The sequence below is a fragment of the Miniopterus schreibersii genome (genome assembly GCF_964146895.1).
Source record: "Miniopterus schreibersii genome assembly, chromosome: 8".
Classification (NCBI taxonomy): Eukaryota; Metazoa; Chordata; class Mammalia; order Chiroptera; family Miniopteridae; genus Miniopterus; species Miniopterus schreibersii.
This window is the reverse complement of record NC_138109.1, coordinates 67362990-67376644: the sequence shown is the minus strand read 5'-3', so window position 1 is coordinate 67376644 and position 13655 is coordinate 67362990. Positions and strand designations below refer to the sequence as shown.

The window sequence follows — 13655 nt, the reverse complement described above, 5'->3', positions numbered from 1 at the left end:
GGTGGGAAAGAACCACCCCCCAAAAGGACAGACGAGGAATTGGTTTCCCGCAGGTATTCCCAGGGGTGGTGACGTGTTTCACTACCTTTGTTAGATGTGCCTTTTGGGGACAGGGCATCTGTCCCTGCCAGTCGCTGCTCCTTCTGGGAAGCTGTCCCTGTCCTGGTTTTTCTCTTAGCTTTGTTCTTCCATTCCTTCTCCTTCCTTTCTGAGTCCTGACATGCCTGGCTGGCCTCCCTCCCTCCCTCTTATTTTTGAATTCCACTGGATATTTAATTGAACAGTTATACACCAAAAAATTAGCAGGTGGAGTCTCACTGAGAAAACAGCAAAAGCCTTGACCAACAGCTTCCTAAAAGCATTGGTTTAAAACATGAGTTAGAACCGTTCCCTCATGGTGATGAATGCTTGGAAGGAAGGACCGCGAGGGACGCCTGGGTAACGGCTGACTCACGGGTAACACTGGTGCTTTCTTGGGGAAAGGACCCGGGGCCCGCAGGAGCCCTGCAGCCATCTGCTGTGGCGCCGTTTAAACGTGAACCCGATGCCTTAGTGACGGCTGGGCGCTTGCTGAAGCATCCTTTGAGTGATAGGACTGGGAGATGTCTGCAGACCAGGATGTTTCCTTCATTCTAAAGAAGCAGACACAGGAGTAAATTTTCTCTGAAAAGGCAAGTGACGGCCCTGGGGTGAGAGAGGGCCACAGGGCCCTACTGCAGGAGGGCGAGTTAATTGCCTGATGACGCTGTATGAAGACTCCAGCCTCCAACCCAACCACCACACGGGAAATTAGACGTCTGTGTTCAGTCTTACAAGAATACCTTTAAAGACCAGGCAACTTTAACTCCATGGAGATACCTTTCCCTCCACACCCGTTAAGAATGATTCTTGTACCTGTGGAAACATGAGTGGCTACACCTTTGAGGTATGAGGGTCTAGGATGTTTAATGCAGAGAAGGGTGTGGGGCTGTGCTGGAGGGGCGAGCCCCGGGCCATTCCTGTGGAAGGCCTTAGGTTTGATAGTTTAAAAATAAGGGAGAGGTAAAGGGAAGGAGGACCTAAAGCAATCAACTTAAAACGCACCAGCAGTAGTCAGTAGTAAGAGACTGTTACCAGTGTCCCCTCCTGTGCTCCCCTCAGTGGTCAGGGTGAGGGACGCCCATCACTACAGTGGCCCCTTCGGCAGCCCTCTGCCATGGTGCCTGCCCCAGCTGTCTGTCTCGTGTAAAGACTGTGCAGACTAGCTCTTTGCACGGACGAACTGAAGGCAGGTTCCTCGCTCAGCCGACTTTTAGGGACATGAAAACAGTTACGGAAAAGCCAAGGAGGCATACGGTCATCTGGAAGCAGAGGCTGCACAGAAAGCACTTCTAAGGCTCCACTGCCCTCTCTGCAGCCAGTTCATCTCCAATAGGAATGGGCCTGGGGAGCCCACAGACCAGGTGTGGGTACAGGACACAGAAGCAGCCGTGATGCCCAAGTGCAGGCCTCCCGTGCAGCCCTAGGCCTGTGGGGAGGAAAGGAGAGCCAGTGAGCTGGATGTCATCCGCCTTGGGGTCCTGCCCCACTGCAGCAGGGGACGCAAAGGTTTTTCCTGTCAGTGTGACCAGGCCAGGTACCCATCGGACCCCAAACTTGTCAGAACCATTAGCATCTAATATAAAAACAGGGAAGGCAGCTATTCAGACCGCTGCCCAGACTTGTCCCCAGCATGTAGCGCGTCCCCAGACTGCTCTGGAGGAGGGAGACACAGCAGCCCTTCCTGTCCGGGCTGCAAGGCTCACCTCATCACTGACATTCACAATGCGCCAGGGGCCTCACTTAAGTCCTCGGAGACGGCCCCAAACATCTAACCAGCAGGGTAGGAAAGGGGGTAGCCTTCCCTCCCCGGGCTAACAACACCCAGAGTTCTCCGCCTCTGCAGGGCCTCACAGCTGGAACGTCGATGGCCACACATGCAGACGGCAAAGGTCACTGAAAGTCACGGGTCCTTGAGGAGCTACTTTCCGGGGCAACTGCTAAGCCACGTGTCATATCGCACAGTGCAAACCTGGGGTGCAGTTCTCTCGAGACAAACTGGCCCCTCCACGTGCTGGGTGACCCTCTGCTTGTTGAGTCTCTAACAGGCATAACTGCAGAAACTTTCTGCCTTCAGACCACGAACCAGTTTACAGCAAAACTGTACAGCAGAATGTATCAATAATGCTACATGAGCTCACCAAGCTGCCAAATGCTGTTTAGAAACAATTATCTCTTGTAAACAGTGGCGTTCAGATAGAAATAAACACGAACTGAACAAGGCAAAGACATCACGACCTCCCCTTTTCAACCCCTCCAAAAAACTAGTACAGGCAATGCCTACCAAGTGACGACAGTGGGTAAGCAAGGAGGAATTCCCACCAGTCTCAGCCTCAGCATTCTTCGAGGACCTGACACAAGGCAAGGACACATTTGCAATTGGCACTGTTATTTTTATTAGTACGAGTATACTGAAACAATAAACTTGTACTGGTATACAGACAATTTATTTAAAACAATTTTGTTCAAATTTTGAATCAAACATTGTTTTATTATAATAATGAAATAATTTCTACCTAGAAAACCTGCAAGCACCATCAAAGAAAGGGACCATAAAATTCAATAAACAGACTCGAGTGTATCCTACAAATAGACACACCACGATTAGAAAATAGAATATGAATTCTTCCATTTTTTTTTTTAATATTTGTTTTAAAAAAGCTAGTGCAAGTACAATATTTTACACTGGAATTACAGAGAGTATGCACGCATATGGAAAAAAGTTCTCCTGTCACAATAAAAGCTCTTAACTACGTATGCACTTAATATTTTCTTTTCAGTAAGGTGCAAAACATCACTCCTTCCCTAGTTTTCCTCTACTGGCCATGTCAGTCTGATAGTGCCCACAGTCCTGGCATCTCTTTTCCCTTGGCCGGTGGGAGGCGTACGGTTGGAAGTTTGGTGGGTCATGATCTGATAGTAACACATCCATAGGGACGAATCTCAGAGATGGTTCTGGGGCCAGGATCCTACTTGCTAGAAATCAGGACGCTGTCTTCACGAAGGCCACCACTGATACTAGGGCCATCCTGAAACCTCCCTTCGGCTGACACTAATTTGGATTTACAGGTGAGCGGTGCCGGCCGGCAAGGAAGAAACCTCCCCCAGAGGCCAAAAGGGCAGTATTCATAGAACCCAATGCACAGGCGTCAAGTTTAATGTTCACGGACTAAAGAATTTACCCCACTCCAGAAGAGTAGGTGGCTCATCTGAGCACCGGAGGAAACCCAGGCACCCGGCTGCATGGTAACTGCTCTTTATAAAGACAACAGCTCTGAGCTAGTGTCACCTCAGGCCCTATATTCCAGAGGACAGTATATCATTTCGGCAAAGATTACTGTAAACAACGCTTCCAACGCAGGCCTTCAGACTGGCCATGGAAAAGGAGAGAGGCTCAATGGCCATCCAGACAGTAAACGAACAAACCAAAGGGAAAGAAAACTTGGGCAAAGTCTCCAATTATCTGCAGTGGAAGACTTGAGTCCTTTCAAGATTTCAGATAAGAAAAGTTACGGAAATTCTTAGAGACTGTTACTGTGTAGATACTACCTATTGGCCAAATGCACTTAGTTTTAATACAGCTGAACCATCTGTATGCAAGTCAAGAGGACATGAAAAACCGAGGCTGCTGATCCCTCCCGCCACTGTATAGGTGAATGTCAGCTACCAGAAACGTTGCATTTAACGGCACGGGAGGAGCTGAGACTCTGAATTTAAGAATTGTAGGTGGGTTTGCGCAATATCCCCACAGCTGTCCAGTATCCGCTGGCCGGCTTGATTTTTGGACAGAATATGACTCTTCAGAGAGGTTGTCCCATATTTATTTTGGCCTCAGTATTAAAAAAAAAAAAAAAGTTAACTAAAGTAAAATGAGGCATTTAAATTGAATTCCGTGTTTCGTCCCCCCATTTAAATGAGGTGTGGGGGGGAAAGAAGGCTGAGCATCTTTTTTGTCCTCGTGATGAGTCCTGTTTAATTGGTAGCTAGGATCCCTTGTTACAAACACTTCTTGTTCAGGATTATATTCTTTGGGTTTATTGGAACAGGAAGTGCTGAAAATGTCAAACATTTCTGAAGGAAAAGGAGTTGCAATGGCTTAAGAGTTTAAACTAAGAAGGGAGCTCAGAGAAGTACTTTCAGCATAGGAATGAACAGTATTCTCAGACTGCAGAATACAGAGTCGCCCTCTCTCAGACGAGGGCTATTATGTAACAAAAACAGAAAGGAAGCATAGGTACAGTTGAAGAGCCTTTGACGCGGTAGTTCTTCCAGGCCGTAACCATATGAATCTGATCATTTAGACATGACAAATTTCTATATACAAAAAAACATGTAACTTCCAACCTGTATGCTTTTTTTTTTTTTTTTTTACAAACAAGGTATGAAACTCATTGTTTCAACAGATCCGTATCTTTCAAACACTGAATCATATTGACATTCATTTTTCTTTTGTGCAATTTTTTTTTAAAACATTACCTGTACTCCTCAAAGTGAGTGCCTCAAAAATTTCTTTTCTTCAGCTTCTCAAATTAGGCGTACATTGAAAAAAAAAGAAAATTCCCACAAGGTCTAGTGCTACAAGAAAAGATCCCGTCAGTAAGGTAACGTATTTGAAGCGAGGTCATCTATGTAGAAGTCTCAGCTCCAGAGTAGAGGTGTGCAAATCGTTTGGAGTTTCCCTATCAACAGAAACACAACACTGTCCGCGGAAAAGAGAGGAAACCAACCCAACACAATAGCATATGCATGTGCTTTATAAAAACTATATTCTCTGTATATTTATTACTTGTTGTCTTAAATTCTCTATTTCAGAAATTCTGGGTTGAAAACACAAAAGTGGAAGCAAAGGCCTCCACTCCACTTTAAAGAAGAAAAAAAAAAAGCATAATTCCCTTTTCTTTCATATATCACCACCAAAGAAGCTGGATGGGGCCACGGAGGCAGCCGGTCCTGTTTTCACCTGGACTCAGCATGGTGACCAGGAACTAGGAAGTGCAAAGGGTTTTAGGAGAGAACAGACCTCAGCTTGTTGAGCTGCTTGCGGTTCATGAAACAGTCGCCATGACAACAACACAGCTCAAAAAGCCTGGCCGCCTGTCCCAAGAGCTCTGCTGCTTCACCCAAATCTGAAATAGCGTGGCATTTAGTGTCTTCAAAAGCACGGAGATTTTCCTCTCTATGAAAGAAATAGGTTTCCTTAGTAGTCACAGATGTTAAAGGGTATTGTCAATTGTTTCCTTAAAAAAACAAACAAAAATAATTCCAAAGCTACAACAAAAATAAATTTTGGCAACATATTTTCAGTAAAGATCAAACTATGTGCAAAGAGTGGATTTTATGATTACTAGGAGCTACTGTTCCTCGTGAACATGCAGCATTATATTGCGATCTAGGCGGGATCTAAGGAGTAATCCACAAGGTGCAGGAAATCCAAACATTCCTTGAAGTTGTACAGCCCTACTCCAGAGCAGTCAAAGTGCTGCTCGGGGCACATCAGTGTACCACACACACGCCAGCCCGTCCCTGAGTAAGAGGTGTGAAAGGTTCCGCAGAGTTCCTTGTAGGGAAGGAGGAAGATGCTGCAGCTTCCTGCTGGGGGAAAACCCGACACACTCACCGAACAAAACACACGTAGGGTCACAATTCAGAGTTAGAAATGGGATCGACAACAGCAGTGGAAAAAAAAAAAAATCATCCCAAACCAAACTGGGCGAGTCGGGGAAAACAACAATAAAAAAATTGACATAGACAATGATCCTGAAAGTCCAAATGAAAATGCAATTTGGATTTCCACTTCAAGAGGTTTGAGGTAAGTGGCACCCATCTCTTTTATCTCCACCCCAATGTGGCCCGAACTGAAATAACTAAGTTAAATATTCTAAGGAACAGTCATTTTCTATATTTAGAAATCCCTATAAAGAGGTTCTTGTTTGTTGGTTTCTTTTCTTTTCACCCTGACTGATTTCTTGGTGATTGCGTTCCATTGTAAACGCAAAAGGCCTGCTGTTATTAGTTTAAAAGTGGAAAACAGGAAAGAAAGAACTGAAGACAGTATCAGTAAATATTGCAAAGTAGACGGTACAGAGGCACATGGCTGATCCTCGTAAGCTGCAGGGCACCCGAAGAATTTCTACGCCTGTCCTTCCCAGGTTTGCTACACAGGAGGGGTGACAAAGGCTGCTCTGGGAGCCTCAGCTCACCAAGGTCTGCAAACAAGAGGAGGTTCCCTGTCCCCTGGATATTCTTCCTATTTGAAGAGAAAGCTGCCACAGAGGAGTGGTGAGCAGTGCTGGCAGGCGGCCCCCTCCACAGCCACCGGCCCACACGCTCACAGTGCACCCACACAACAGGCCACACTGCCTGCGGGCTCAGAGGCACAGCTCAGAGTCTCAGGGACACAGACCTGAGGAGGGGCCTGCCCACTTGCAGAAAAGGGCGTGGAAAATGGGTCGATGCTGGCTCTCCTGCTCCAGAGTGCGCCTTAGAAATGACTCTGCCTCCTTCCTCTCCACACTCCACATTCACTATTCCTCGTGGTGACAGCGGAACTGCAGCTTGTCCCGTCCCCTATATATCTCCTTCGCTTGTTCTTTCTGCAACGTGGCGACAGACCCCTGGGCTCCTGAAGGCTCCTGCCCGGCACTCAGCATCCACAGCAGCAGGGGGAGCTCTAAGCAGGAGGCTCTCCCCTTCCGGCTCCTTTCCTCCCCACAAGGAAAAAGCCAAAAGGATCTGAGCTTCAACTAGAGCACACGGATCAGACTATTGGCACGGAAAGTATTGCACATGCTAAGAAAGCGGGGAAATGAAGTGGGACGACATTAAGAACCAATCCTCTTAGAATTCCTATACCTGAAACAGAAGCGCAAAGATGATGATGATGTTCCTATTGCTCCAAACCATGCATGTGTTCCCATTTTAGTGTTGGTGGTGTGGATCCAGTTAGTTCAGTCCTTGGAGTGAGCCCGAAGGTGGTGTGTGTTTTTCTGAGTCCACGCGAGTGGCCGTAAAGATGGTACTCATGAGGACCAAGTCGATGTGGCAGCCCCGTATTCCTCTTACCATCAAAGGTTGTAAAACAAAGAGAAACAAAACCTAATAATTGCAAGTGCCCTGAGCAGAATATATGGAAGATTAAGCAAGTTCTCTGAACAGAAACGCTTAGAAAACACAGCACTAAATGAGCATGACTGCGAGAATGGGCCCACCCAGCTCTCTGCTAGCATGCCAAGGGGGTGATGAGATTCGAAGAGAGTCAAGGACCGGCTCTAGCTATTCTCTATCTAGTCAAATGTTTTTTGGTACATCCCAGAAAGTGGTTTATAAAAAGCATTAGTCCTGGTGAGTACAAAATGTGAAGCAATACTAGATAGCCAACATGTGGGCTGACATTAGAATTTCATTTTAAATTTGTGAAATGGAAAAAGTACTAGTTTCAATGGTAAAAGAAAAATCAGAAGTATTTGTTCAGATTAGTTGCAGCCATTCCAAGTAAGAATGTTAAAAAATTTCTTCCTACTTATAAAACTTTTTTTAAAGTACTTTGAGATGCAAACTCAAAACCTACAAACAATATTTCAGTTCTCTGGGAATAAAAGGTTTAAACTATGAAATACCCTTTCTGGGTTTGTACCAAACATTAAAACTTGATTTGATTTCAGATGGAAAAAAAAAAAAAAGTCATTCTGGAAATAACATCAACAACAATAATGAAGTAATTGTTGTTTTGTTTTTTGTTGTTTTTTTTTTAAAAAAAACAAGTTACACATATAAATGTCTCTCCGGAAAACTCTCTCAATGAATCTGAAGAAAATTCTCCGAGTTGTCCTGCCAAGACCTGGCTTTTGTGACAGATGTGGTAGAAAGACCAAAATAAATGCTGAAAGGAACATAACCTTATAAAACAGCCTAGAGTTTAGGCAGGTTAGAAAGTAATTCTGCTACATTTATTTATGCTCGTTCAGTCCCCCAAACCTTTCCCACAATGTTATTCGATAAAAACTGCAGGAATATCACACAAATTATAAACTCAAGATGTGCAAATCGCAAGGTTCTTTAAAAGTTCGTCTTAAAAAGAAAAACACTGGACAAAAATGAGTATTCCTTTTCTCCATCCCTTTTCTCTCGGTTTCTCTGCCAGCTCTGCATATGCCTTTAGTTCCCTCTCCAACACCAAAGCGAGAGCGCCTTCCCATCAGGCTGCACTGGTGGCCACTCACCGTCCACACTGCTTCGTGATTCACATTCATCCTTTAAACCACATTGCAACTGTCAATATCTTGACGTGAGAAGCTCTGCAGAGCTGAAATGTAGTTACAGTGTTGAAAAAAGAAAGCAACTTAGTTTTTTGTTTTTGTTTTTTCTTCCCAAAGACTTGAAAGTGAGATACAGTACTTGTTGAATGATAGACCAAGATGCTTGGTAATAAAGTGTGAACAGTATTTTAAGTGCTTAGAGATAGTAATATATATGCTCATCTTCGAAATCTAATTCCTCACGTCACACTGGAATCTGAAAAAAGTGGCACCCGAGTTGTCCATAGTCATGAACTATAAACAGTACTAGAGTTAAAAGACAAAAGATTTGCAAACCCAATGCGAAGAGCATCCGCTGCTCTCGGAAGGGCAGGTCGTCTGCCTCTTGGGAGCGAAGCCAAGGCGACCACCTGATTGGTTTTCCTAACACTGCACAGAAACCAGAGTGGGTGTCCCCGCTCCCTCCCGCCGCCCCGGCGCCGCGGGGGGCCGCCCTGCGCCCCGCGCGCCACCGCCGGCCACCGCCAGCCGCCCTGGAGACAGCACTGCTCTAGTGAAGCAGAAATGAAATCCCACCTGTGGCAGTTGCTCTTTAAAAAAAAAATCAGTGCAGTCAGGCCCCATAGGGGGAAATATATATCTCTATGATTAAAAGTTGCTTTTATTGTAAAATATGTTGGAGGGAGAAAACTGTTCTTTTACAGGGTTAGCTTTCCATCTGCTGTCGATCGATGCCTTTCTAGGATGCCCTGAAGCTGGGTTCCTGATACTTATTTTTGCACGTGAGACCTCCTGAGGACATGTCTCCGGACCTCCAATCCCCGTGCTGAGAGCAAGAAAGTGAGACGGGGAGGCAGAGAAAAAGGCCCTCACCGGCCGTGCGTGGCACCCCGCCGCCCCGCACGCGCGCGCCCCCTGCGACGCCCTCCCCGAGCGCGTCCTGGGGAAACCAGCAGAAGTCAGCGCCCCGCGGGTGCTTGTGCGCCCGTAGAAAAGGCAGGCGCCCTAAAGCCACTTTTTCGTTTCCACCAGATGCCTGGGGCCCCCCCACCGCTGGCGCCGCTCTGGCCCCTCCCCCCGACAGACAGACACCCTTGGAAAAAGCATATGCACCAGTCTCCTGCGCAACACCAGCTGTAACTCTAACGACAAGGTAATAACAGAAACCTAAAGGGAGAGGATACATGTAAATACTGTGTTACTTAGCCTACAGTACAGTAATCTGGATACAAAGGAGACGGGCCGCCCTGCCTCCCAGCCGCTGCTACTTGCCTACGTTGGACCGGCCTTCGATGCAAATCTTGACCTCCTGAGGAATTAGCGAAGGCTTAGGGAGAGTCAACGGGGGCTCGTCGGCCGGCCTCTCCAGCTTGCGGCTCTCGGGCGCCGACCACCTCCTCTTCCGGGCCGCGGCGGGCTTGCTGGGCTCGGTTTTGGGGAGCAAGGGCGCCGCGGGCAATCCTATTTTTTCTGGGAACTTGAGTTCGCCGTTCTCGGCGAGCAGCTGCGCGCCCCCCCGGCCGATGCCGTTCTCCTGCTCGGCGCACCGGCGCCTGCCGCCCGCCAGGCTCTCGGCCTTCGAGTGCTTCAGCAGGACGCTGGCCGGGTCGGCGGGCTGGCCCTTCTTCACCGAGCCGTTCTTCAGGTTCTTGAGGGTCAGCGAGATGCACACGTCCCCGACGGAGAGTCTGCAGCAGGGCAAGTCAAAGAGCTGGCTGGTCCTCTCCGGGCAGCAGGACGACCAGCCCTGTCCAAACACAAAAAAAGGGTACTCGACCAAGACCTCCACGCTGACCTGCGAAAACAGCGAGAGGCAGAGAGAGGGGAAGGAAGGACATGAATAAAGGCATTAGGTTCTGGTTTTCGTTGACGCACGCACATACAGAAGCGGGGCGGAACAAAGTAAGGCACTTCCACGAACCTCCCGCCCTCACACACACCAAGGAGGCTGCACAGAGGCTGAGGCCTCGCCTGTTTGGCTCACCTTTCTATCCCCAGCGCCTAGGATGCCGTCTGGCCTGTGACAGGCCCGCGCCAGGCGGTGCTTTTACAGACGGAAGGCAAACGAGAAACCTGTTACCCAGGTTTGTGCTGAGCGTGTCCGACGCCGGGCCCATCAGCTTCCGAGCGTGTTTGGAGGCAGAGGCGGCTCCTCTGCAAGGGGATTTTAAGCAGACGGACCTAACCATGCAAACTCTCACTGAAAAACCCCTCGGAGCGACTTCATTAACTGAACGAAGAACTCGCTCCGTGTTTGCCTTCCGTCTGTGAAAACACTGCCATGCACAGCTGGCCGACGGGCCAACGCTCAGACGCTGAGGGGCCTGGCGGCCCTGCTTCTTTCCAGCAGCCAGCAGGGGCTAAACGGGGCGGACAGTGCTCTCCAGGGAGAGAAGCAGCGCCTTCCCCCCCGGGGCTGGCCCTCCCCTAGCCCGCACCCCTCTGGGCTGAGCCACAGCAGCCTCACTCAGCACTCCCGTCAGACGCTGAGCTCATCATGACTTCACGGAATCATACTTCGGCTCCTTGCTCTCCACTCTTGAGGTCCCTTTTTGCTATTTCAGCTGCGCTGATGATCATTCATTTTATGACCTTGTGGGGGGTTCAAATGGTCTCTGGTTAAACCCCAATGAGCACATGTTCCTGGGGCCAGCACCATATAAAACCAAAGCAGATTACATAACTCCTGGCAACTCCACAGTCCATTTTGTTCATCCACAAATGCGTCTTTTTCCAAACACGTTAGGCGGACCGGAAGCTAAAGCGGGCGCGTGACTAGCCTCTGTCCTGCGGCAGCTCGGAGCCCTCCGTCTTTCATCTCTGGACGCCTGGCAGTCGGCACTTCTCTTCTCAGGGGCAGGCCGCCTCCTGTGCCCCCCCCCGTTCTTCCCCCGCCCTCCTCCTGCCGCTGTAGGCACAGCCACTTGCTCACTGCTCCCCTGAGAAACCTGCCTCCCCTCCCTCCCTCCAGCCACCCCCAAACCCTCTACACTGATCGCCTCCACCTTCTATTCAGGACGGAGGAGCCAGGTCGAGCAGGGAGCGCGTCTGGGCTGATGGCGATTTATTCAGTGTGCAGTCCTGGTCCAGCTGATGACCGGCTTCTAGGGTCATTCTTTGCTCTTCTATAAAATCCCTTTAACGACTTAGTCAATAACTATTGTATCTAAACACTGTCCGCAGAAACACGTATTTATGCTGCTTGACTGTGTATTTCAGTCTTCGATGGGCGCTGTCTACATACACACATATGTGCGAATCGCCAAAAACGAGATATAAAGAAAACAAAACATCTCTGTTGCTTAAATTTGCCTCCCGTTTCCTTAACAAGAATCCCTGTTTTCACAAATGCGAAGGGCATCTGTTTGACAAAACATTTGTGCTTGGTACTATCCCAAATGCACCGGTTCTGCCTGCTCCTGGAGCAATGACATCTCAGGAGCTGGGTTACAGGCAACGCGTCTTGCTTTCGGTGACACTGTTCAATCGGCGCTTCCTCGCTTTGTCCGAATCCCGTTCTGCCTGAAGAGGAGAGCCAGTCTGCCTTCCCTGGGGGCCGGTGTGCTCGACTACATTCTCGCCCTCGAGAACATCAGAAAACCCTGGAACAATGACTGAAGGGCTAAGCAAGACATCCCCTGACGTGGACGTTGAAAAGTCATTCATAAGCAAAGTCACACTCTTCAGTAGAGCATCAGGAGACCTGCGAGTGTTCTGTTCTAGATATTTAATCACGTTGGTGCGAGGCCTGACTCAGTCCTTGGTAGAAGCATTTCAGGCCGGTTCCGTAAACCCCACGCCAGTGCCGAGGGGCCTCCAAACAATGACGGGCTGGGTTCTTCCGCACATTGTCGCATGGCTCCCATGGCCTCCACTGCTCAGCAAGCGACCAGGGCAGCTCTCAGGCACACAGGTCTGTCCCCCTGGCCCTCCTCTCCTGGGGTTTAAAAACGTGTGCCTTAGCCCTGGCGCTGTGGCTCGGTTGGCTGGAGCATCGTCTCAGACACCAAAGGTTGTGGGTTTAATTCCTGGTCGGGGCACATCCTCAGTCGGGTGCATATAGGAGGCAACCAATCGATGTTTCTCTCTCACATCAATGTATGTTTTCCTCTCTCTTTCTTTCCCTTCCTCTCGCTCTAAAAATCAATGGGAACATATCCTTGAGTGAGAATTGAAAAAAAAAAGTGTGCCTTAAAGAACAACATTATTCAGTGCTAAAAAGAAATGAGCTATCGAAGCCACAGAAAGACATGGTGGCACCATAAATGAACAGTGCCAAGCGAGGGGACAGTCTGGGAAGGCTGAGTCCTCACGAGCCCAGCTATGCGACACTCTGCAAAAGGCAGAGCTACAGAGAGGTACAAAAATCAGTGGAGCCAAGGATTCCAGGCGGGGGTGTGGGGCAGGGGGTATACATGGGCAGAGCGTAAAGGATTTTTAGGGTGGCGAAACGACTCTGTATGCTGCCCTGAAGCTGGACACAGGGCATTACGCATCTGTCAAAACTCACAGAATATGCAGCACAGAGTAAACCCTAAAGTAAACTGTGGACTTTAGTACACAGCGATGTATCAATATGGGCTCCTCAACTGTAACAAATATGCTACACAAATGCCAGATTTTAATAATAGGGGAAACTGTGTGTGTCTGGGAACTCCGTGTACTTTCTGCTCAATTTTTTGTAAACCTAGAACTACTCTTAACAATTCAGATTTATTTTTTAAAAAGCTATGAACACCACAGGAGATCACCTAGTTGGGGGACTTACATCACACAAAGGCCAGAGAGCATTTTTCTCCTCCTGTCTTCTTTTGGAGGGGCACACACACGCGCGCGCACACACACACACACACACACACACACACACACACACACACACACGGCTTGCTACTTTCTCTGCTGGAGCCGTCCCCGCATCAGAACAAGAGGAGGGCTCTCGCCCAGCCCTGGACTGCAGGCCCAGCCCCGGGCTTTGCACACGGGGCAGCCACTATCTCTTTTGGCTTCATTAAGATTCATTTCCAGCAGGCTCTGCATGGGACGCTGGCATGTCGGTTTGCCTTGGCTGCTGAGGGGCTACACAGGCTTATGTGCCGCTTGCGTGAGGGCTTCAGTTATTTTTAGGCACCAGCTAATCCATTAACTGCATAATGCTGCCGCTGATGACTCACAGAACACAGCAGTCACATTAAAAAAATAGTGGAACGAAAGAAAAGCCATCAATAAATGTGCAGTAAGCACATCATAATCACATGTTGTGTGAGTGAACACACACACACACACACACACCCAGGACAGTCGGGAGAAGGAAATGGCACTGAA

At 48.5% G+C, this 13655-nt stretch overlaps 1 protein-coding gene across 1 annotated transcript in view; it reads right to left on the bottom strand.

Moving 5' to 3' along the window:
- Positions 1-8963: 8963 nt before the first annotated feature.
- The window catches only part of ATXN1 (ataxin 1), a 364853-nt gene continuing 360161 nt past the window's right edge, over positions 8964-13655 (bottom strand). The window contains exon 8 of the mRNA XM_081146185.1: positions 8964-10128. Within this exon, the coding sequence (XP_081002311.1) occupies positions 9598-10128 (531 nt within the window). The 3' untranslated portion in view covers positions 8964-9597. The remainder of the gene's footprint in view (positions 10129-13655) is intronic.